This window comes from Rhinatrema bivittatum, chromosome 9 (genome assembly GCF_901001135.1).
Source record: "Rhinatrema bivittatum chromosome 9, aRhiBiv1.1, whole genome shotgun sequence".
Taxonomy (NCBI): domain Eukaryota; kingdom Metazoa; phylum Chordata; class Amphibia; order Gymnophiona; family Rhinatrematidae; genus Rhinatrema; species Rhinatrema bivittatum.
Window position 1 is genome coordinate 179016647 of NC_042623.1, and position 24914 is coordinate 179041560.

Below are 24914 nucleotides of genomic sequence, written 5' to 3' on the forward strand. Positions count from 1 at the left end.
TTTGAATGTCCTTTTTCATGTAAAATATTTTATAAATGCATAATTTTGAATTGTTTGTCATGAGGGCTGGGGGTGAGGTGGGGTGGGGGAGGGAGGGAAGACAAGGCTGTAAGGTTCACCTAGGTTACACCAGCCAGAAAGCAGAGTTGCTTACCTGTAACAGGTGTTCTCCGAGGACAGCAGGATGTTAGTCCTCACACATGGGTGACATCATCAGATGGAGCCCGATGCGGAAAACTTATGTCAAAGTTTCCAGAAATGTTGACTAGGCACACTGAGTAAGCCCAGCATGCCCTATACCATGCATCCACTCAGGGTACCTCTTCAATCTCATAACATAGAATTACAACAACATAAAAAATAGGCAAAACCCAACTCTGCGGGGTGGCGGGCGGATTTCAGGAGGACTAACATCCTGCTGTCCTCTGAGAATACCTGTTATAGGTAAGCAAATCTGCTTTCTCAGAGGTCAAGCAGGATGGTAGTCCTCACACATGGGTGAATACCTAGCTACAGGCTGCTCCCCAACACAAAAGAGGACCAACAGACACCTAACTAGGTGCCAACAAGCACACCACCATCGGTGCTGTTGGTAACAGAGGGTGAGACAACCCGAACCCAACAAAGGTCCCTAGGTTGGGAGAGTTGGGTTCCATACCTCAAATAGGTTCCAGACGACAGACTGGCCGAACCTACAGTCATATCAGCCATCCCTATCCAGACAATAGTGGGATGTGAATGCATGGAGAGAATTCCACGTTGCAGCCTTGCAGATCTCCTCCATGGGAGAAGCTCGCAAGTGGGCAACAGACACTGCCATCGTTCTGACAGAACAAGCCTTGACATGACCCCCAAGATACAGTCCCATCTGGGCATAACAGAAGGAGATGCAATCTGCTAGCCAATTGGATATAGTCTGTTTGGCAATAGCAACACCCAACCTATTTCTATCAAAAAAAATAAAAAGTTGGGTGGACTGTCTATGGGCTTCTGTGCACTTCAGGTAGAAGGCTTGCAGTACAAACTGTGCAGTGCTCGTTCACCTTTGGTGCGAATGGGGCCTGGGAAACAAAACTGGAAGGGCGATTAACTGATTAAGATGGAAATCCGTCACCACCTTTGGCAGGAACCTAGGGTGCGTACACAAGACCACCCTATCATGATAGTGAATTATCCACCTTATACTAAGTACTAAGGACTGGAGCTTGTTGAGCCTGTGTGTTGAAGTGACCGCCACAAAAAATATGACCTTCCAAGTCAGGTACTTCAGTTCACAGATGTGCAGTAGCTCAGGAGCTTTCATCAGCTGAGCCAATTCCATGTAGAGGTTACAAGACACAGCGGGAGGCCTTAGAGGAGGCTTCAATTGAAGCATGACCCACATGAAATGTACAATAAACGTTCAACTATAGGCTGTACAGAGATGGGTGTACCATTTACACCATGGTGGTATGCGCCAATCGCACTAAGATGATCTCTGACAGAGTTGGTTTTTAAGCCAGTCTCCAATAGGTGTAGAAGGTAGTCACACAGTTTTTGTGTGGGGCAGGAGAACGGGTCTAGGGCCTTCTGCTCACATAATATAGAAAACCTTCTACACATCAATCTGAGGACTTTCTAGTGGGAGGCTTTCTGGAAGCCACTAGGACGGGAAAGACATCCTCAGAAAGATCAAGAGGCTGCAGGATTAACCTCTCAACATCCAGACTGTGAGCAACAGGGCCTGGAGGTTGGGATGCTGCAGCCTGCCCTGATCTTGTGTGATAAGATCTGGGGAAATCCCCAGACTGATCAGTTTCCGGATGGACAACTCTCAAAGGAGTGGAAACCAGACCTGTCTCAGCCAGCAAGGGGATATGAGGATCATAGTCCCTCTGTCCTTGTGAAGCTTCAAGAGAGTCTTTGCCACTAAAGGAATTGGAGGATATACATACAGAAGAGCCCTGCCCCAAGGGCGCCTGAGGCAGGTTTACCATCTGATCTGGATAGGGCGCTAACAGAGGCACTTTTCAGTTGTAGGGTGACGGAAAGAGATCTATGTCTGGGCTTCCCCAGAGGCGGAAAATCTGATTTGCAACCCCCTAATCCAGGGACCACTCGTGGGGTCTGAAGCTAGATTCAGCCTATCCACTATCATGTTCTCCGTTCTGGCCAAGTACATGACCCTGAGCATCATCTTATAGGCTAGGGCCCAGGACCAGATCTGGACTGCTTCCTGACACAGGAGGTACGATCACGTGCCTCCCTGCTTGTTGACATGCCGCATGGCCACTTGGTTGGCAGTCTGAATCAGGACAATTTTATTAGGCAGCCGATCTCTGAAAGCCCATAGTGCGTACCTGATCTCCCGAAGCTCCAGGAAGTTGATTTGACAAGAACGTTCCTGAGCAGACCACAGTGCCTGGGTGCCGAACCAAACAACATGAGCTCCCCACCCATGGTAGATGCATCCGTGGTAAGCACAATTTGAGTAGGGAGACTCCAAAAGGAAATCCCCCATTCCAGACTGGAGAGTACTCACCACCAGGACAGAGAGTCCCAGAGAGACAGGGTGACTCGGATGCAATCCTGGAGGCTCTGAGTGGCTTTGCGCCACTGCGACCTCAGGGTCCATTGGGCTCTGCTCATACGTAAGCGTGCCAAGGAAATGACATGGCCGGTCGTGTCCATGTGACCCAACAGCCTCAACATGTGCCAAGCTAATACCTGCTGTTGTACCTCTGTTGCAATGCCCGCCAGGGCAACAGCCCTTGGGCGTGGCAGAAAGGCCCTGGCTTGAGCCGTGTCTAGCAAGACTCTGATGAAGTCCAATTGAGGTGATGGACTGAAAAGGGACTTTGGGTAGTTGAGAACCAACCCTAGTGACTCCAACACCCCTGCCTGAGACGTGCTCTTGAACAGCCAATCGTCCACAGGAAAACATGCACACCCAGTCTGCAGACATATGCCAGCACCTCGGCCAGGCATTTTTGAACCCTTGTGGAGTGGACCTGAGCCCAATCGGCAATACCCAGTACTGGAAGTGACGTGTCTCCATCACTGATCAGAGCGACTTCTTGTGACCAGGGAAGATCTCAATATGGTTGTATGTGTCGAGAGAGCATAGCCAGTCCCTTTTTTGCATAAGGAGGATCAAGTTACCCAAGGAAACCATCTTGAACTTTTCTTTCTTTTTTTTAGAAACCTGTTCAAGGCCTTCAGGTCTAGACTGAGACTGAGTCCTCCTGTTTTCTCTGGAATCAAAGCACAGGGAGAAGAATCCTTGCCCTCTTTTACCCTTGTGGGATGGGCTTGACCATTCTGGCCATTGAGGAAGGAAATCTCCATTTGTTGTAGCTTCTGATGTGCTACCGGCCCCCAAAAATGGTATGGAGGGCAATCAGGTAGGACCCCCAAAAGGTAGCTGCACCTTTCAAGGTTTTTTTGGGTGTTTTGTTTTTTTTTTAAAAAACAATTTCTCTCATTTTATCAAAAAGTTTCCCTTTTGAAAGTTTAGTGCTTGAACTGTGGATTTACTTATTGTCCACCTTCCAGTCATTAAGTCAAATTTGATCATATTATGATAACTATTGCCAAATAGCCCCACCACCGTTACCTCTGTCACCAAACCCTGCACTCCATCGAGAATTAGATCTAAAATTGCTCTGCCTCTTGTCTGTTTCTGAACCAATTACTCCATAAAACTGTCATTTATTCCATCCAGGAACGTTATCTCTCTAGCATGCCCTGATGCTTCATTTACCCAGTAAATACTGGGGTAACTGAAATCTCCCATTATTACTGTACTACCAATTTGGTCAGCTTCCCTAATTTCTCTGCCCTTCTCACCATCTTGGTCAGATGGAGAGCAGTATACTCCTATCACTATACTCTTCTCCAACACACAAGGGATTTCTACCCATAAAGATTTGATTGTGCATTTAGTCTCATGCAGGATCTTTATCCTGTTGGGCTCTATGTCATCCCGGACATAGAAACATAGAGAAGTGACGGCAGAAGAAGACCAAACGGCCCATCCAGTCTGCCCAGCAAGCTTTCACACATTTTTTCTCATACTTATCTGTTACTCTTGGCCCTTATTAGTAACTTTTTGGTTCTAGTTACTTTCCACCCCTGCCATTGATGTAGAGAGCAGTGCTGGAGCTGCAAAGTGAAGTATCAAGCTTAATTGGTTAGGGGTAGTAACCACCGCAATAAGCAAGCTATTCCCATGGTTATTTGTTTAAGACTATGCAATTCAGTCCTTGCTGGTTGTTTGAATATAAATCATCTTTTCTCCATTCCCCCTGCCGTTGAAGCAGTGAGTTGCGCAGGATATGCACTGAAAGTGAAGTATCAGGCTTATTTGGTTTGGGGTAGTAACCGCCGCAACAAGCAAGCTACTCCCTCGCTTTTTTGTGAATGCAAAATCCTTTTTCCCACATTTCCTCTTGCCGATGAAGCATAGAGCAATGTTAGAGTCGCATTAACCCTGTGTATGTATATTGAATAAGGGTATTAATCACCAGGTAGTAGCTGTCATTCCCGCAAGCCACCCCCATGCCTCTTCTCTTCATTCACATCCTCTAGACTTTATGGATCCACAGTGTTTATCCCACGCCCCTTTGAAATATTTTAGTTTTGGTCTTCACCACTTCCTCCGGAAGGGCGTTCCAGGCATCCACCACCCTCTCCGTGAAGAAATACTTCCTGATATTGGCTCTGAGTCTTCCGCCCTGGAGTTTTAAATCATGATCCCTGGTTCTGCTGATTTTTTTCCAACGGAAAAGGTTTGTCGTTGACTTTGGATCATTAAAACATTTCAAGTATCTGAAAGTCTGTATCATATCACATAAAAGCACCCTACCACCAAGATGCTTCTCTCTGTCATTGCGATTTAATATGTACACTGGTATAGCACTATCCCATTGGTTATCTTCTTTCCAACATATCTCTGAGATGCCAATTACTTGTATGTCATCATTCACTGCTATATACTCTTAATTCTCCCATCTTACTATTTAGACTTCTGGCAATAACATTCAAACAGTGTGTTTTTTGTTTGTATTAACATTGTGCTTTTCAGTTGACAGGGATATATTGGAATCTTTTAGCTCAGATGAGTTTTTAATTTTAGGCACTAGTCCAAGGTTACACTGGGCCACCAGTTCTCAAAGAATCACAGCCTCCCCCGACCAAAGAGTCCATTATCCCAGATTATGGGCAACTGGCTTATGCTCCCTACGACCCCAGTCAAAACCCTGTCCATGGAGTTGACTGAGGAGCTAGCTGGGATTTGGGAGCTCTCTGCTGCCTGGAACGGTCACGGGAGCTCTGATGGTGTGTACGGGATTGAGGAGGTGGAGGAAAGTACTTCCTTTGGCGAAAGAAAAACTTCCTGGGCCCCTGCCTCGACAATCTACTGGATGAGGAGGACGGGTCCAAAGTGCTGGAGAGTTGTTGAAGGGTTTCATGGGCTAGGGCCCAGGACCAGATCTGCACCGCTTCCTGACATAGGAGGTACGATCACACGTGCCTCCCTGCTTGTTGACATGCCACATGCCAGAGTTGGTCCACATTATCCTTCATTCTAAAGCCGAAGAGATTCTCTCCAGTGCACAGCACGTCAGCGAGTCCTTCCTGTACCTCTGGTCTGAGATCAGAGGCCCGCAGCCATGCCAGCCCGCAGACACAGATTGTCACTGCTGAGGTCCTCAATGCCATTTCGAAACACTGTAGGTCGCACAGACCTTGTGTACTAGCAACATGAGGGTGCCTTGCTGTTGAGGCACCTGCTCAGTCACCTCCTGCACCTGTTTCCAGATGTCCCGTGAGTATTGGCTCATGTAGAGGTGGTAGGCAGCGATGCGGGGTATAAGCTTGGCGTACTGGAACACCTTCCTCCCCAGAGCGTTAAATGTTCTATGATCTTTCCCTGGGGACGCTGAGGAATGGATTCGAGAGCGCTTGTCCCTCAAGGGCAGATTTGACCACTAGTTGATGCTTATCCAATCCAGTGTCTTTTGGACATGGTAAATCCCATCCACCTTCTTATTCATGGGAGGCACTGTGAGGGGGGGTGCTCCCAAATCCTCAGCAGCAAATCTGTAAGGATCTTGTGTACTAAGAAGGCCACAATCTCCAGAACCTCAAGCATTTTGTGCCTGGCATCTTCTTCAGTCAAAAGTTGGAATGAGATAGCCTCCATCATCACCCTCACAAAACCTGCGAAGATCAAGCCCTCAGGCAGGAACTTTCTTTGCTCCTCTGGAAGGGTCTTGACAGGAGACCATCCGAATCCCCGGAGGAGGATTCCATCTGATCATTCCCACCTCATCCTCACTATATACAACAGGGAATGGGGCCATAAGTGTTTGGCAGACGTCCAGAGGTGCAGGCACTGATCAACTGTATGGGAGAGTACTGGCCTCGGTGGTGCTTCCACCTTAGAGAAACCAGCAACGACCACCATATCGGTAGGGGGAGGCCTCGGTGCCCCGTTGGGAACAGACACCAGCTGGGTCAGTAAGGCACCGATGAGCACACTGAACTTCTCCTAAAGCGGTACAAGCACAGGCGGTACCAGCTCCAATGCTGTCAGTGCTGTGGGACCAAAGACCTGCAGGGCCCGCTCTACCAGTAGCTGGACACAACGCTCTAGCTCCTCCTCAAACGTCGATGCCAACACCAACTGGGAGGAAGGAGGGATGACTACATCTTCCTCGAACCCGTGAAGGGGATTGGCGACTGGCACCAGAACCAGTAGAAACCATCGTGGACCCCGGGAATCAAGGTGGTTTGGCACTTCTCCCCACGGGAGTCACTTCAGGGGCAACGCGGCAAAAGCTGGTGTGTTCCATTCCCGGCACCGTGCATCAACAGTGACCAGTGCCAATGTTTCTTGGTCGTCCCATGATGCTCGGCCTGAACATCCCTCAGCCCGGAGATCAACAATGGTCGGGCTCCGATGCACCTATCCACCGGTAACCTCGACAAAACAGACAGTCTCACTGATATCTATGGCGTGGTGTCCACTGTTGCAGTTCTGAGATCCTCTGATACTGATGGTTCGGACTTCTTTGACCCAAAGAGGTTGTCCATATTGTCAAGTCAAAGTCATCTTGGCACACAAGAGGCAACCCTGAACATCATGTGATGCCCCCAGAGGATGCAAGCTTCATGAGGATCAGTGATCGACATGGTCCTTGGGCACATTAGCGGAAGCCAGTCATAGCCATGACAGGGCGAAACAAAACGGGAAAAGTACGTAATGATGGCGGCAATGGAAGACTGGCACTGCGGCGCCACCACCATGGGGGGGGGGGGGGGGGGGGGAAGAAATAGACCGCGAAAGGAAACTTACCCAAATGCCAAAAACCCTGATTGGAGACACTACAGGGAGGCACTGAGAGGGACCTGGTGACAGACTTTCAAAGAGAGACAGCAATAAAAAGCAAAAAATGTTTTTCACGAGGCAAAAAGCCAAAAAAGTTTTAGAGCTCAATCCAACCACGATGCTGACAGCTCTATGGAAAAAAAGCAAGACTGAAAAAGGACCCCGCAGGGACGCGTGGTATAGGGCATGCTCAGTGTGCCTAGTCAAAATTTCTAGAAGTTTTCCACATCGGTCTCCATCTGATGATGTCACCTATGTGTGTGGAATAACATCCCATTTGCCCTAAGAGAAAGTGTGTCACACACAGACCGGCACTATTCAGCAATCTCCCACTTCTCCAGGGGACAAATGGTAGGGAAAGGTGGTAGGCAGGTGGTAGGGTTCCTGTGAATGTGGCAGGGTTGCCAGCTTCCTAGAAATATTATCACTGATACTATCTGCCAATTCTCTGGAAACTCTGATCCACGCTTTCTCTCTTCACCAACATTTCAAATCACCGAGCGAGCCAAACTCCAAGGAGCCTGCCACTCCTCACTTGGATCTCGATAATCTGACCTGTGCTGTGCCTTTGGGAGGGCAGGGCTGCCTCGAGCCTCCCCTGTTCGGCTAAGTGAGTTGTGAGCTTAAAGTTTAGGCACTCTGGTATGTTTCAAGGAATCTCTACATGAACAGAAGCTGTCACAAAGTTAAACATTACATTTTTCTGCAATTTTTAATCCAAAATTACAATTGACTGATTTTAACTGATTGAAAATAATAAAATAGTTAACATGGCATTTACAAAGATTTGGTCACTCTTCCGGCTGATTACCACTTTAAAAAAGTTAATAAAGGCCTTGTTAGACCTTTAATTGGTCAGGTGAAGACAATTCAATACTCTGACCCTTCTGAACTCTCAGGTCGTAATTCTTTACTGTCTATTTTCAACAGCCATGCTCTCCTCAAAGCAGCTGTGTGAGCATTTGAATATTACAAAACCATGGAAGACTACAAAAAAATCTCTAAATGCTTCCAGCTAGTAATTTCTACCATCAGAAACATTACGAATGGAAGTTACATGGAACTGCTGAAGTGGAGGCAAGATCTGAAGACCAAGAAAATTCGCTGACAGAACTGTCCAAAAATTGGTCAGATCTGCAAGACAGAACCTATAGATCACTGCAAACGGCCGACTGAAAAATTTGCTGCCAATGGAGCAACTGTCCATAGGTCCACAGAAGAGCTTTGCTTACATAACAAGGAAATGCATGGGAGAGTTGTAGGAAGGAAACCTTTTCTACAACCTCATCACAGAAGTTATTGTCTAAAGCAGTGTTTCCCAACCCTCTCCTGGAGGAACACCTAGCAGGTCAGGTTTTCAGGATTGCCGCAATAAATATGCATGAGATTGATTTGCATACCCTGGGTCTCCAATGTATGCAAATCTCTCTCATGCATATTCATTATGGATATTCTGAAAACCTGACTGGTTAGGTGTGCCTCCAGGAGAGGGTTGGGAAACACTGGTCTAAAGTATACAAAAGAAAACCTCAGTAAGCCTGAAAGTTTTTGGAACAAAGTGCTTTGGACCGATGAAACTAAAATTGAACTGTTCAGCCATAACTACACAAGATAAAAAAAAAAAGGGGGGGTGACGCATCTGACAAAAAGAACACCTTCCAAGGAGTGGATCCATTATGTTTTGGGATCATAGTGGGTGGAAGACAAATGCCTTCAACTAAATAATACATCCTAGAAGCTAACGTCCCACAGTCGGTGAGAAAAGAGGTTAGATATTTCAGCAATTCGAAACATATTGTAAAAACAATCATGCGGTACTTACAGGAAAGAAAGATGAATGTCTTGAAATGGCCTCCATAGTCCCTAAATTTGAATATTACTGAAAATCTGTGAAGAGATCTCAGACGTGGAATGCATACAAAGTCGTCTAACAAAATTGAGCTAAAAGAGCTCTGTAAGGAAGAGGGGAAATTTTCAAAGCAAGACTAGGAAGACTCTTAGCTGGCTACAGGAAACATTTCGGAAACTCTTAGTTCTGCCAAAGGAAGTGTTACAAAGCACTGACCGAAAGAGGCACAAATGTTTGCACACGCCTGTTTCAATCTATTAAAATCAGCAAATCAGTAATTTTGCCTTAAAAGTTACAGAAGGACGCCATGCTCAACTTTGTACCGGCATCTGTTTGCCGAGATTCACTGAAGCATCTAACTGGACCAGCAGTGCCTAAAAGTTTGCTTACAATTGTATGTGTTGCGGACATGCATAGAGGACCAAAGAACCCCACTTCCCAGTGCCCAACGAGGAAAGTTGGGGCGGTGCCCCGAGGGACCCACATAGGGGAGTAAGGAAAACATCCACCTGCCAGTGCTTTATTGGGGGGGGGGGGGGGAGAGACATCTCCCAGTAGCCCACAAGGCAAAAGAAGGGGAGTGTAAACCCTGCTTACCAGCGCTCTGCTACATGTCTCACAGCTTGAATGCCAGCTGCATGCCACCAAAATCCTAAAACTGATCAATAAGGTGGCAGCAACAAACATGTCAGCCAGTCATAGCACATGCATAGCATAAACAGCCCAAAGAAGAGCTGCAGTGCAGAGCAGAAACACATCAAGATATACTTAGTCATATTTCACTAATCTCAGTCCCAACCCACCATCCATCAATCAAAGCAAAGTTATTTCTTCAAGGTTACAAGACAACAGAAGAGACACAAACAGCACAGCAAGCCTTAAAGTCAACCAATTCCAAAATGATTCACAGCAATGCTGTCCCATCAGCCTGCCAAGGAATAAGAACGAACATTTATGCACGTGTGGGGGAGAACTAACTCAACCTACCTGTTTTGGGGGAATCCATCACAGCCTTACAGCGGCTGGAAACAGATAGAGGCCTGGCTCAAACTCTGACTGCCTGTGCCTTGCTCCAGCTGTAGACTAAATATAGTCATGGCAGAGGAAGGAAAAGCAAAGCAGCACAGAAACCAAGACCTGTAATATAACTCCGACAAACACCATTACATGTCTCAAATACGAGAGAGAGAGAGAGAGAGAGCAAGCAAGCACCAGTAACCATCAGCCCCAGAAAGAGAAAACCCTATGAAGCAATGAGGACCTGGGATTCTGCCCCCACTGACGGGCTGGCACATTTCACCTCTACCCAGGCCAGCATATCACTGGTCCCATTTCCTACTCCAACCCCAATGAAATGGGCAGCAGGTGCTAGACCTGTATAGCATGGAAGAGGAGGCAATCAGAGATGGACTGTTCAACATATCCAAGGGAGCAGAGCTGCTTGATCCCAGGACAGAGATGTCAGCGGACACTTTAATTAGCCTCCTGTAGAATTCCACCCTGAAAATGCCAGTGACTATCAGTGTCTGCCTAGTGGGGGAGCAGACATCCAGACTGAATCTCTGGACACTGGTGCAGTGTGTGTGTCAGAGCTCACCTACCAATGTGCTTGCTTTGGACCTTGGCATATGCAACCTCTTGCAGATCCTGGCTATAGGAGTTGTGCAAACACTTGCGTGTTTTCATGCCTCCACTTAAGACCCAGCACTAGCTCCCTTGAAGTCCTTGTTTAAGCACTCAAGAGAAATGTGGAAAAGAGGATTTGCATTCAGACAACAACCAACAAGGACAGAACTTCACAATCTGGGTAAACAGATTAGCGTGGGGGTAGCTTGCTTATTACGGCAGTTACTACCCTAAACCAATTAAGCCTGATACATCACTTTGAATGCATATACAGCGTTGATCTCTGCTTCAACGGCAGGGGGAAATGTGGAAAACAGGATTTACATTCAAACATCACCCAACAAGTCTGGGTAAACAAGCATCGGAGTAGCTTGCTTGATGTGGCAGTTGCTCTCCTTAACCATTAAGCCTTATGCTCACCTTTGATGCAAATCCAACATTTCTCTCTGCATCAATGACAGGGGATGGCAGGAAATTTGAGTCAAACAGTTACCAACAAGGGCCCTGAACTTGGTGGTTGATGATGATACAGATAAGTATGGAAAAACAAGTATGGAAGCTTGCTGGGCAGACTGGATGGGCCGACTGGTCTTTTTCTGCCGTCATTTCTATGTTTCTATGAGCCCTAATCATTGCTCAAAGCATGGGGAGATTTTTCTCAATCCCTTTTTGCCTTTCGTCAGACTGAGAAGCCAAACTGGTCGAAGGTCCATTTGGCATGGACTTGCTACCAAGGGTTGGTAGGACTCCACTGATCTCAAGATGAGCCATGGACACCAGCTTTGAGGAGCTGGATTTAAGCTCACTTGGACTGGTGCTTTTCAAAATATTTATAAATAATCTGGAAAGGAATATGGCGAGTGAGGTGATCAAATTTGCGGATGATACAAAATTATTCAGAGTAATTAAATCACAAGCGGATTGTGATAAATTGCAGGATCACTTTGCAAGATTGGAAGATTGGACATCCAAGTGGCAGACAAAATTTAATATGGAAAAGTGCAAGGTGATGCATATAGGGAAAAATAACCCTTGCTGTAGTTACACGATGTTAGGTTCCATATTAGGAGCTACCACCCAGGAAAAAGATCTAGGCATCATAGTGGATAATACATTGAAATCGTCGGCTCAGTGGGCTGCAGCAGTCAAAAAAGCAAACAGAATGTTAGGAATTATTAGGAAGGGAATGGTTAATAGAACGGAAAATGTCAAAATGCCTCTGTATCACTCCATGGTGAGACCGCACCTTGAGTACCGTGTGCAGTTCTGGTCGCCGCATCTCAAAAAAGATATAATTGCACTGGAGAAGGTACAGAGAAGGGAGACCAAAATGATAAAGGGGATGGCTAAAGAGGTTAGGGCTGTTCAGCATGGAGAAGAGATGGCTGAGGCGGGGGATATAAGAGGTCTATAAAATCATGAGAAATCTAGAACAAGTAAAAGTGAATCAGTTATTTACTCTCAGATAATAGAAGGACTAGGGGGCACTCCATGAAGTTAGCAAGTAGAAAATTTAAAACAAATCGTAGAACATTCTTTCACTCAACACACAATTAAGCTCTGAAATTTGTTGGCAGAGGGTGTGGTTAAGGCAGTGTAGCTGAGTTTAAAAAAGTTTGGATAAGGTGTTAGAGAAGTTCATTGACTGCTATTAATCAAGTTTAATTAGGGAATAGCCACTGCTTATTACTGGCATCAGTAGCATGGGATCTTCTTAATGTTTGGGTACTTGCTAGGTTCTTATGGCCTGGATTGGCCACTGTTGAAACAGGATGCAGGGCTTGATGGACCATTGGTCTGAGCCAGTATGGCAACGTCTTATGTTATGTTCTAACAAGGAAGGTTTGGAGCCTATCCTTCTGGGTCCAAATCACACCAAGAAACAGGACTGTGCCATCCCAGCAAGAAACATCATGACCTTGTGGAAGACACATTTGAAGTAAACCTTCTGATGGTCTGTTATGAACCTGTTTACACTGGGGACAAAACCTGAAGCTGATGGCCTGCTTCTTGAACATAACGCTGATAAAACTTCAGCCAGACTGTCGACTGAACAAAGTTACTATTTAGATATGGGGAAGAGCAGTCAAGTCTAATCAACATTAGAATTCTTTAATGTTATGAATAAGCATGTGGAGAGGGGTGAGCCGATCAACATGCTGCATTTAGATTTTCGGAAGGTATTTGATACAGTCCCTCATGACAGACAAGTCATGTGATAAGAGGTGATATCTTACTGTCGATTTGTAACTTGTTAAAAGATAGGAAGCAAAGACTAGGACTAAATGGACAGTTTTTTCCCAATGCAGAAAGGCAAATAGTGGCGCGCCACGGGGATCTTTGGGACTAATGCTTGCCTTACTTATACCTGTCTGCCTACCAAGATCACTCAGACTTCAGCGTATGCAGACACTGTGGCAAGAATGGAAGCAATGCTACCACTTTGTTTCGTAAGTTACAATGGTTACCTGTTTGCTAAATCTTACCTTGGCTTTTCATGTTTCACGGGGAATGTCCACCTCACCTTAGAGGTAGAGTAGTATAGTACAGAAAGGGATCTCAGTCCAGTCAGGCTGGGTTCATTTCTCGACATAGGTCCTGTCTGAACAGAGAGCTTTTTCCTGCTTTGCTTCCAAAATTGTTGAACAGCTTTCTCCAGAAATTCAGCAAGAACTTATTTTAACATTTAGGAACACGCTCAAAATCTGGGATTTTCCAATTAGTTCTTTAACACTACTGATTCGAGTAGAAAGGAAAGGGTTCTGTTTAAGTGGCTGCTGTGGCACTGAGGACCACTTTGCGGAATATTTGCTGGATCGGATGTTTTATTTGTGTGTTCACTGTATGTGTTGATTTTATTGAGTTCTATTGTTGTGTAACACTGAATGATCTGGAAGGCGGTATGAAAATGTTTTGTAAATAAATGATCTGAAAAACAGAGCAACTAGTGAGGTAATGAAATTTGCAGATCGCACAGATATTCAAAGTAGTTAAAAACACATGCAAATTATGAAGAAGTACAGAAGGACTTTGCAAAAGAAATGTTTAATAAAGAGAAGTGCAACTTGTATACCATGTTGGGTTGTGTATTGGGAATCACCTCCTTGGAGTTCTTGTGGACAATACATTGAAATCCTCAGTTCAGTCAAAAAAAAAAGCAAACAATGTTACGAATGATACAAAAAGAGAGAATGAAACAGAGGATATTCTAATGACACTGATTCCCATCCACCCCAGTCACTAGTGATTTAGAACATAAAATTAACCCTGATTTTACTGATTGACTAATTTTAGTCTTGTTGTTGGTCATTCACAAACTAACCTAAGTCACCTAGTTATCAATTTTAAAACTTAGATTTAAAACCTTTAAATAGAGAGAAATACCTACTTCTTAATCAGCTTTTAAAACTTTAGCAACTCAATAAAATGAAGCTGCAGACAGAAGCCCAGCAGCGAGTCGAGGACTATCCCATCTATTGCAGTGCGTTAAAAATATGATTATTTAACTCTTGGTGCGGTGTTGTCTATGTGCACTAAGTGACTCTCAGAGAAAGACTCTCAGAGAAAGAGTCCGATCTCTGGAGGTCAGGGTGGAAGTCCTGGAGGAGCTGAGGCAGACAGAGGTAAATAGAGACGGCCTCCAGGTGAATACATCAACGGATATACAATCTTTAAAGCTTGGGTTGGTTGGGTTGGCCGGTTCGCCATATTGTTCTACATCTTGGAGATCAGATGATCAGGACATGGCATGGTCTGCTTAAATTCTTCAGTTTAAGATAAGTCCGCCTGATGCAGGAGTTGAAACATCAGCTGACGTCAGGGTTTTGCTAGTCTCTATCACGACTTTTTTTTAAACTTCACTAAACAGAATGTCTTGCCTGCAATATAACATTATGCTTAAAAAATATAATTTTTCTCATAGACTGTGCTAGTGTGGCCTTGTAAGGCTGAGGGGTGGATGTTCGAGAGGCCCGGCTAACCACCTCCTTTAAATGTTACATTTTCACCAGGCTTGCTGATACCCTAAAAATTAAAAACCGAAAAACAGACACTTCAATAATTTTCACTTTATATTGTATTTTGGCTGGTTCTCCTATTTGCTCTGTTGGAGACAAACTTTTCCCCTAACCTGCTCAGAGAAACTATAGCTGAATTTAATTTGCATAATCTAGTGGCTGATTATACCCCTATCCTCCAATGGGAAGCTTTTAAGACCTTTCTATGGTGGAAAATAATTGGATATATAGCAGCTTTCTCCAGAAGGACAGATGGAAGAAAGTAAATACATTATTGGTGGACATACAAGGCCTGGAAACTCAATATAAAAGGAACTGTCTAGCTAAAACATATAAGCTATTAGAGGATAAGAGGAGAGAGCTTAAGTCCTTAGAGGTGGGGAAAACCGGACAAGCTGTGAGATACACAAAAATGTTTTATGAACATGGGGACAAGCCAGGTGCCCTGTTAGCAAGAGAAGTAAAAAAATAATAATAAAAAAAAGGCTTGCAGGTCCATCAAGAGACTATGGGCCCCTACGGGAGAAACTGGATATGCTACCTCAGATATTGAGAAATTAGTCATCCAATATTTCACAGATTTGTACACGGACTCTGCTGCTTTGGAACAGGCACGCCTAAGGGATTTTCTGACATCTCCAAGCCTGCCATGGGAACCATTATCGGGTCCTATTTCATTGCTAGAGATACAATCAGCTGTCAAAGCTCTCCTGGCTGGGAAGTGCCCAGGTCCATTGATCTCTTTAGGAAATATTGCTTGACCTGGGCCCCTTTTCAATAGATATGGTATTGCGCTTTGGGGAAATGGCAGATGCTTATACCTCACTTATTCATATGGCAGGAAGGGATGAAATGGATTGTAGCTCATCCAGGCCTATTTCTTTGTTAAATTCCGATATTAAAATTTTTGCGAGCGTCTTGCAGGTTCACCCAGAGACAATACTCCCTTGCTTGATACATGTTGATCAAAGAGGGTTTTGTAAACGGTAGACTGTTGACTTAACACCAGAAACTATTTAACATCTTGCACCTAACCAAAGAGTAGGAGTATCAGCCTAGTGGCCTTATTGAATGCCGAGGCGGCCTTTGATAGGCTTTCTTGGCCTTTTCTCTTTATGGTGCTGGGGCACGCTATAATTCCAGACACGTTCATTCAGTGGCCTCGGGCAACGTATGCTAGGCCTAGAGGGCAAATTATTAATAGTTCTCTCTCATCTTTCCTTCCACATAGCCCATGGTACTTAGCAAGGATGTTCTCTTTCCCTTCTTTTTGACGTAGAGATTGAACCCCTAGCTGCAGCCATTAGGCAACATCCAAATATGAGAGGATTTGTGATTAGGAACATGGATCAGAAGATTTTCATATATGCAGATGACGTTCTTACCAACCACAGGATGAGTTTTACTTGACCTGACCAATTATAGTATCCTATCAGGAAATAAAGTCAACTATAAAAAATCTTAATTGTTCCCTGTAAGAACAAAGGTAACTCTGCCTGTCACAATTTTGAGTGGCAAAAAAACGTGAAAAAGTCTAGCTCAAATTTAAAGGGATTGTATGTAATCAAACTGGGGAAACCTCATAAAAGTACCAATAGTAGGCTAAATCAGATGCCTATGTGGCTACTTAAACTCAAGCTCCAACTCCAACACTGTGGATGTCAGAATGAATATATAATCATTGGTAACCCCAGATAAGAAGATGCTTAATATATTATTTCATTAAGCTATCTTATCAGTCCAGTATGAGTCAACTACGGTAGGTGTGAGTGATGGTATACAATAAAATTGTTATACCAAATATGCTCACTGTTATGACGCCAAGGCAATCTGTAAAAATCTTCATGCAGTAAGTGTAACGATCCCGACACTGCAATGTTTCGAATGGAAGTTCTTCATCAGGGAATCACTTCTAGGCATGGAATCTGCTTATATATCTCGTCTGCATTAATGTACTCAGTATATCATGGTAACTGCGCTCCTTCATTAGAATGCTGTGCGTGCACTACAGGTGGAGAGTTGACTCTTAAGGTTGTGGTCGATGTGCTTCTTCAGTGAAAACTCCTTATTAACTGAGATTGCGCGATTTCGATCTGCTCGTCTCGCTGCTATAGCACTGACGGGGTATTTGAACAGGAGGGGTTCAAATACTTGGGACACTATCTCTGGTGAGTTTAAAGATCTATTTGTAAAAAAGTACCATTCCATGATTGGGAACATGAAACAAGGTATGTGCCATGGGAGAATCTGTCTGTCATGGGTGGGTAGAATTAACCTATTAAAAATGAATACACTTCCTAAGCTCCTGCACTTATTGTAGCACCTCCCCTGTATGGTTCCAGCAACCGTCTTTGTGGACTTGCACAGCTCTATTACATTTATATGGCAACACAGAAAGGCACATCTTAAGCTTAATTGGTTGTGGCTCCCTATACAACAAAGAGGAATGGACTTGCCAAACTTGCAAGCCTATTACTGTTCGACCAGACTGGTGGGCTTAAAAGCTTGGTTAAACAACTCTAATGTGCCATGGTTCACACGTGAGAAGGAACAAGCTGATGTAATTAGTATTGTAATGCTTCTTTTCTTACCATTAGATTCTCCTCACTGTCAGTGTGTTTGTAGAGCTAGTCCTCTCCTGGTCTCCATGTCACAGGTTTGGAGACGGGTGAGAAAATTCTTGGGCAAGAACCGAAAGCTTTTATCCCTGCCGACTGCCATATATTGTAACCCAGTTCTCTCTGGATGTTCCTTAAGAACATAAGAAATTGCCATGCTGGGTCAGACCAAGGGTCCATCAAGCCCAGCATCCTGTTTCCAACAGAGGCCAAAACCAGGCCACAAGAACCTGGCAATTACCCAAACACTAAGAAGAACCCATGCTACTGACGCAATTTATAGCAGTGGCTATTCCCTAAGGGGTAGATTTTCAGAGCCCTGCTCGCCTAAATCCGCCCAAAACCGGGCGGATTTAGGCGAGCAGGGCCCTGCGCGCCGGGAAGCCTATTTTACATAGGCCTCCCGGCGCGCGCAGAGCCCCGGGACTCGCGTAAGTCCCGGGGTTCTCGGAGGGGGGCGTGTCGGGGGCGTGTCGGGGGGCGGGCCCGGTCGTCGCGGCGTTCCGGGGGCGTGTCGGCAGCGTTTTGGGGGCGGGTACGGGGCGTGGCTACGGCCCGGGGGCGTGGCCGCGCCCTCCGTACCCGCCCCCAGGTCGCGGCCCGGCGCGCAGCAGGCCCGCTGGCGCGCGGGGATTTACGTCTCCCTCCGGGAGGCGTAAATCCCCCGACAAAGGTAAGGGGGGGGTGTAGACAGGGCCGGGCGGGTGGGTTAGGTAGGGGAAGGGAGGGGAAGGTGAGGGGAGGGCAAAGGAAAGTTCCCTCTAAGGCCGCTCCGATTTCGGAGCGGCCTTGGAGGGAACGGGGGGAGGCAGCGCGGCTCGGCGCGCGCAGGCTATACAAAATCGATAGCCTTGCGCGCGCCGATCCAGGATTTTAGCCGATACGCGCGACTACGCGCGTATCTACTAAAATCCAGCGTACTTTTGTTTGCGCCTGGAGCGCAAACAAAAGTAGGCTGTTCGCGCTTGTCTGAAAATCTACCCCTAAGTAAACTTGATTAATAGCCGTTTATGGACTTCTCCTCCAAGAACTTATCCAAACCTTTTTTGAACCCAGCTACACTAACTGCACTAACCACCTACTCTGGCAACAAATTCCAGAGCTTTATTGTGCGTTGAATGAAAAAGAATTTTCTCCGATTAGTCTTAAATGTGTTACTTGCTAACTTCATGGAATGCCCCCTAGTCCTTCTATTATTCGAAAGTGTAAATAACCGTGTCACATCTACTCGTTCAAGACCTCTCATGATCTTAAAGACCTCTATCATATCCCCCCTCAGCCGTCTCTTCTCCAAGCTGAACAGCCCTAACCTCTTCAGCCTTTCCTCATAGGGGAGCTGTTCCATCCCCTTTATCATTTTGGTTGCCCTTCTCTGTACCTTCTCCATCGCAACTCTATCTTTTTTGAGATGCGGCGACCAGAATTGTACACAGTATTCAAGGTGCGGTCTCACCATGGAGCGATACAGAGGCATTATGACATTTTCCGTTCTATTAACCATTCCCTTCCTAACAATTCCTAACATTCTATTTGCTTTTTTGACTGCTGCAGCACACTGAGCTGACGATTTTAAAGTATTATCCACTATGATGCCTAGATCTTTTTCCTGGGTGGTAGCTCCTAATATGGAACCTAACATCGTGTAACTACAGAAAGGGTTATTTTTCCCTATATGCAACACCTTGCACTTGTCCACATTAAATTTCATCTGCCATTTGGATGCCCAATCTTCCAGTCTTGCAAGGTCCTCCTGTAATGTATCACAGTCCGCTTGTGATTTAACTACTCTGAATAATTTTGTATCATCCGCAAATTTGATAACCACTCGTCGTATTCCTTTCCAGTTCATTTATATATATATTGAAAAGCACCGGTCCAAGTACAGATCCCTGAGGCACTCCACTGTTTACCCTTTTCCACTGAGAATATTGACCATTTAATCCTACTCTCTGTTTCCTGTCTTTTAACCAGTTTGAAATCCACGAAAGGACATCGCCTCCTATCCCACGACTTTTTAGTTTTCGTAGAAGCCTCTCATGAGGGACTTTGTCAAACGCCTTCTGAAAATCCAAATACACTAAATCTACCGGTTCACCTTTATCCACATGTTTATTAACCCCTTCAAAAAAATTAAGCAGATTTGTTAGGCAAGACTTCCCTTGGGTAAATCCATGTTGACTGTGTTCCATTAAATCATGTCTTTCTATATGCTCTACGATTTTGATCTTGAGAATAGTTTCCACTATTTTTCCCGGCACTGAAGTCAGGCTCACTGGTCTATAGTTACCCGGATCGCCCCTGGAGCCTTTTTTAAATATTGGGGTTACATTGGCCACCCTCCAGTCTTCAGGTACAACGGATGATTTTAATGATAGGTTACAAATTTTAACTAATAGATCAGAAATTTCATTTTTGAGTTCCTTCAGAACCCTAGGATGCATACCATCCGGTCCAGGTGATTTGCTACTCTTTAGTTTGTCAATCTGGCCTACTACATCTTCCAGGTTCACAGTGATTTCGTTCAGTTCGTCTGAGTCATCACCCCTGAAAACCATCTCTGGAACTGGTATCTCCCCAACATCCTCATTAGTAAACACGGAGGCAAAGAATTCATTCTGTCTTTCTGCAATGGCCTTATCGTCCCTAAGAGCCCCTTTAACCCCTCTGTCATCTAATGGTCCAACCGACTCCCTCACAGGTTTCTTGCTTTGGATATATTAAAAAACGCTTTTATTATGAGTTTTTGCCTCTATGGCCAACTTCATTTTAAATTCTCTCTTCGCCTGTCTTATCAATGTTTTATACTTATCTTGACAATGCTTATGTTTTATCCTATTTTCTTCAGATGGATCCTTCTTCCAATTTTTGAAGGATTTGTTTTGGCTAAAATAGCCTCTTCTCTCCAGAGTTGGAGACAAGGGTCTGATTTTGATAGCTCAACATTAGGATGAAGAAGGGTTTCAGACTTTTCAGCAAATGCAGTCAGATTATGATCTCAATTAAATTCAAAAACCTCATACTTGCAATTGTGAAGAGCTTTAGCGGGGCAGTTTAACCTGACTAAATCACTGGAGACCCTGACTGACTGACAGGGAGACATTTCTAATGGATGTGGAGGCTCTACTAAAGGCCTAATGATCCTTTATTGTGATATATTTAGGCTGCCAAGTTCAGGGTGGTAACCCTGCCAACCTATAACTAACACCTGAAATGTAGATTTGGGTCTGGATTTGGATTGCAAGGCCTGGAAAGCAATCCAAGCATCGCCTTTCGGCTATTTGAACTAAAAGAACTGAGCTTACCGAACATAATCGGACTCCCCTATATTAAGTGAAACTTTTCCCAGATGCACCAACAGAGTGCTGGAGAGGGTATGGAGAGATTGGTGTATATTTTCACACGTGGTGAAACAATCAGGGCATACATTACTTCTGGTTACAGGTTGCACAGGAGATAGCCAACATCTTAGTCCATATTAGGCCTATTTTGGGTCTCTTCAGCCAGTAAGATGACTTCCTGATTACAAAAAATACAGAGATTGGTTGGGAAGTTATTGCTAGCAGCCCGCTTTACCATTGTGATCTTTTGGAAATCCAATCCTTGTATGACTTATTGGCAGGCTCAAGTAAACACTATAGCGAGGAAGAGCTCAGCAAACCACAATCCACTGGGAAAACAAAGAAGAGCACTATCTTACTGGTAGCTGAAGAGGACTGGTAAGTATTGCTTTGGGAAATTTTAGAACATAAGATTTGGGGAGAGGTAAACTATTGGGTATATTCTTTAGTGTGTTAGTGTGAGTGTGCGTTATAAAAAGCAAGTTAAACGGTAGGAAAATGCTTAGAGTTTGTGTGTTTGTCTTTCCCTCCCTCCCTCCCACCACTAGCTCATCCTTTGACTTATAGGCAGGAGAGACTTTCATGTTAAAAATAATCAGCCTTTTCTCAACCTTTTGGCTAAGATCAAGTGCGTGCGTCTAGTGTGTAGCAAAACAAAGGATTGTTCCAGGCCTTATCAAGAGTTTAATTATCCCATTGCAGGTCACTATCAGACTAATAGTGAATATACCAATAAATGTAAAAGAACTCTAATTTACACATTTCTACTCCCTTACAACCTAAACTAAGAACTCAACAAAATTAAGATGAAGGCATCAATAGAGCAGCAAGGGGGGGGGGGCCCTTCCAGTGTTCTGCAACAAATGTCACATGTATAATTTTTTACCCGCCGGTGAAAGGTTGTGTGCGCGCACCCAGTGCAACGAGCTCCAGGCTCTCAGAGAACGAGTCCGATCTCTGGAGGCTAGAGAAGCAGACCTGGAGAAGCTGAGGCAGATAGAGAGGTTTAAAGATGAGACATTCAGGGGCATAGTAGCCAAGTCCCAACTCCAGTCTGGCAGCTCTGGTGCTACCATTGAGAAGGAAGGGGCTCTGTTCAAACAAATGGTGATGGAACCCATGAGGGGAGGGAGTTTTAGTCGACCTAGTGATCACTAGCGGAGATAATGTCTCTAATGTTTCCCGGACTCCAATTAATGCCCTTCTCCATCTACTTACATTACAAAGTCAGCTCAATTTCATCTCTTTGTAAATAATTTGCCGTTATTAACCTTTTCCTTTATTTCTCTCTTCTCCCAGTTCAACAGTCCTTGTTATTTGTAACTGCTTTCTTCTGCACTATAGTTCAAGTTTGATGTCTATATTGCACCCCTGTTTAAATGCAAACCAGCATGATGTGATTGTATCATGAATGCCGGTATATAAAAACCTTAAATAATAATAATAATAATGTCCGGGTGGGTGCCCACCTATGCACCAGTGATCAAACTGCATAGTTTGTTATCACAAATAGGATACAGTGAGGTCACACGAAGACCCAAAAATGGAGAAATTACTTACCAGTTAATTTCGTTTTCTTAATGTAGACAAATGGACTCAGGACCTATGGGTGGTGCTCCTCTGCCAGCAGATGGAGACGGAGTCATGTTTCAAAGCTGTAACCCTAGATACACAGCCCTTCACTATTCTCTTCAAAAGCCACTGTGGTCAAACTATCGAAAAACTTGATTAAAACAGATAACCATAACGGTACTCAACCAAACACTGAACCCCAGTAAGATTACAGATGCCCTGATCTAGGGAATGGATGATGGCTTACCCATAATCTCTTGGAATCTACCATATTTTTCACTCCATAAGATGCACCTAGGATTCAGAACAGGAAAATTAAAAAAAAAAAAATAATGGTGTGCTAAACCGGCTCTGTTTCCGGGCATCTGTGCGTCTTATGGAGCAAATTAGGGGAGGGCGTAAAATGGGGTTTTTTTGTCCCCATTTCGTTTTCGGGTCTGGGGAGGGCCATTTCTGTCCACTCCCTGGATCAGAAAACTTTTATCATTCTCTTTCTTGGAAAAACAAAAACCAAAAAACCCCATCCCAACCCTTTAAATTTAATTAACTACAACTCCCCACCCTCCTGACCCCCCGCAAGACTTGCCTACAGTCCCTGGTGGTCTAGCAGGGGTCCAGGAGCGATCTCCTGCACTTGGGCCGTCGGCTGCCAGTATTCAAAATGGCGCCGATAGCCTTTGCCCTTACTATGTCACAGGGGCTACCGGAAGCGTTAGCTGAAAAGGAAAAACTAAATTGTTTTCACCCAGGGCAAGGGACGTGGAGGCACATTTATTTATTTTACTTATTTATTTATTTAAGGTTTTTATATACCGGCAATCATGAAAACATATCTTGCTGGTTTACATAAAACGGGAGTGCAGAATATACAACAAACTAGAACTGTGGTGACCGAAGGCGCAGTTACATTTAACAAGGGTAGCAGAACTTGGAGAAAGGAGGAAAAGAGAGGAAAGAATAGAAATGGTTAAACAATATACAAATTAAATGCTATATACAGAAGGCATGGTTAAGGGCTGAATGTTTAGAGGAGTCATTAGAATGTGTCATTAGATTGTGTCCGGGAAAGCTTGCTTGAATAACCAAGTCTTAAGTCTTTTCCTAAAAGTTAGGAGGCAGGGCTCCTGTCTGAGATCTGTAGGAATGGAGTTCCACAGGAGGGGGCCAGCTGTGGAGGTGGCACAATCTCTTAGGGTAATGTGTCTGGTCGTTTTCGCGGGGGGTACTTGGAGGGAGCCTCTGTAGACATCTCTGGTAGGTCTTGTCGAGTTATATACTTGGAGAGGGATTTGCTAAAGCCAGGGCTGGCAAAGTTTATTTACCAAGCTGTCTCTAGCACTCCCCCAACACCCATTCTCTCTCATCAGCATCCCCCTCCCCTCATATAGGCTCCCTCTCTGAAACCCACATTCAAGCATCCCCCCACCCACGCTCTCTTACCTCCCATGCTCTCCTCTCACACCCTCCCCATCCCCTCTTACCAACCATGCTGTCACCCCTCCCCTCACACACACATTCTCTCTCACCGGCACCCCCCCCCCCCCATGCTCTCTCTCACCCTCCCCGACACACATTCTCTCTCACCAGCATGCCACGAGACCCGCGCCATTCGCGGCGAAGATGAAGGCCCAGTGCGTCATTCGCGGCACACGGGGGCCTTCCATTTTCGCCTTGAGCAGAAAATAGCAGCAGAGACACCGGCATGCCGCGAACGGAGCGCGTCCCGCGGCACATCCTCTATTCGCGGCGAATATGAAGGCCCAGGCGTGCCGATCACAGCACACGGGGGCCTTCCCTTTTCACCAAGAACGACGCGCTGGGCCTTCATCTTCGCCGTGAACGGAGCGTGTGCGCGAGACATGCTCCGTTCACGGCATGCCAGGGTCTCCTCTGCTATTTTCTGCCTGTCCCGTGATGGCCGCTGTCCTTCCGGTTTTGAACAGTCTTCCGGCGAGGGAAGAAATCGGCGAGGTGAGGAAGGAAATCTGCAGAAAGGAGGAATTCTGCACAAAATCTGCATTCCGCAGTAGCGCTGAATTCCCCCAGGAGTACCTCTTGTAGCTGGTGTTGTGACATGGCCGCTGTACGGCTTGTTTGAGCCTCCAAGGCGGCCAGGGAGCCACCTGCGCCATCTATCAGCGGGCTGGGGAACATGCGCAAGCACCGACGGACATACTTCAAGCCCGATATATTATGGATGTTATACACTAAACCTAATTCACATATAACGGGGATAGGTCCAAAGCTTTCGCTCCACAGAGAGGAGTAAGACAAGGCTGCCCTCTCTCCCCCTTGTTGTACATACTTTCGATAGACCCTCTTTTACGCAAAATTGTGTCAGATGGAGAGATCCTAGGCCTAGAAGTAGGGAAAACATCTTTCCGTACTGCTGCTTTTGCAGATGATGATTTAATATTCCTCACATCCCCTATGACTTCTCTACCAAAAGTGCTTGCCCACCAAGTGGCCTTTGGAGCCTTTTCTGGACTAAAAATAAATCGAGATAAATCTGAGGCCATG

At 45.2% G+C, this 24914-nt stretch overlaps 1 protein-coding gene across 11 annotated transcripts in view; it reads right to left on the reverse strand.

Annotated features, from left to right (window-relative positions):
• Window positions 1–24914, reverse strand: part of EIF4G1 (eukaryotic translation initiation factor 4 gamma 1) — a 344774-nt gene that overhangs the window by 180890 nt on the left and 138970 nt on the right. For 2 of the 11 annotated variants that reach the window (XM_029617236.1, XM_029617233.1), the window contains exon 1: window positions 10212–10245. The exons of the other annotated variants lie outside the window; for them this stretch is intronic. In XM_029617236.1, the coding sequence (XP_029473096.1) occupies window positions 10212–10230 (19 nt within the window). In that variant the 5' untranslated portion in view covers window positions 10231–10245. Of the gene's footprint in view, window positions 1–10211; window positions 10246–24914 lie in introns of those variants that run through there. 11 annotated transcript variants of the gene reach the window in all.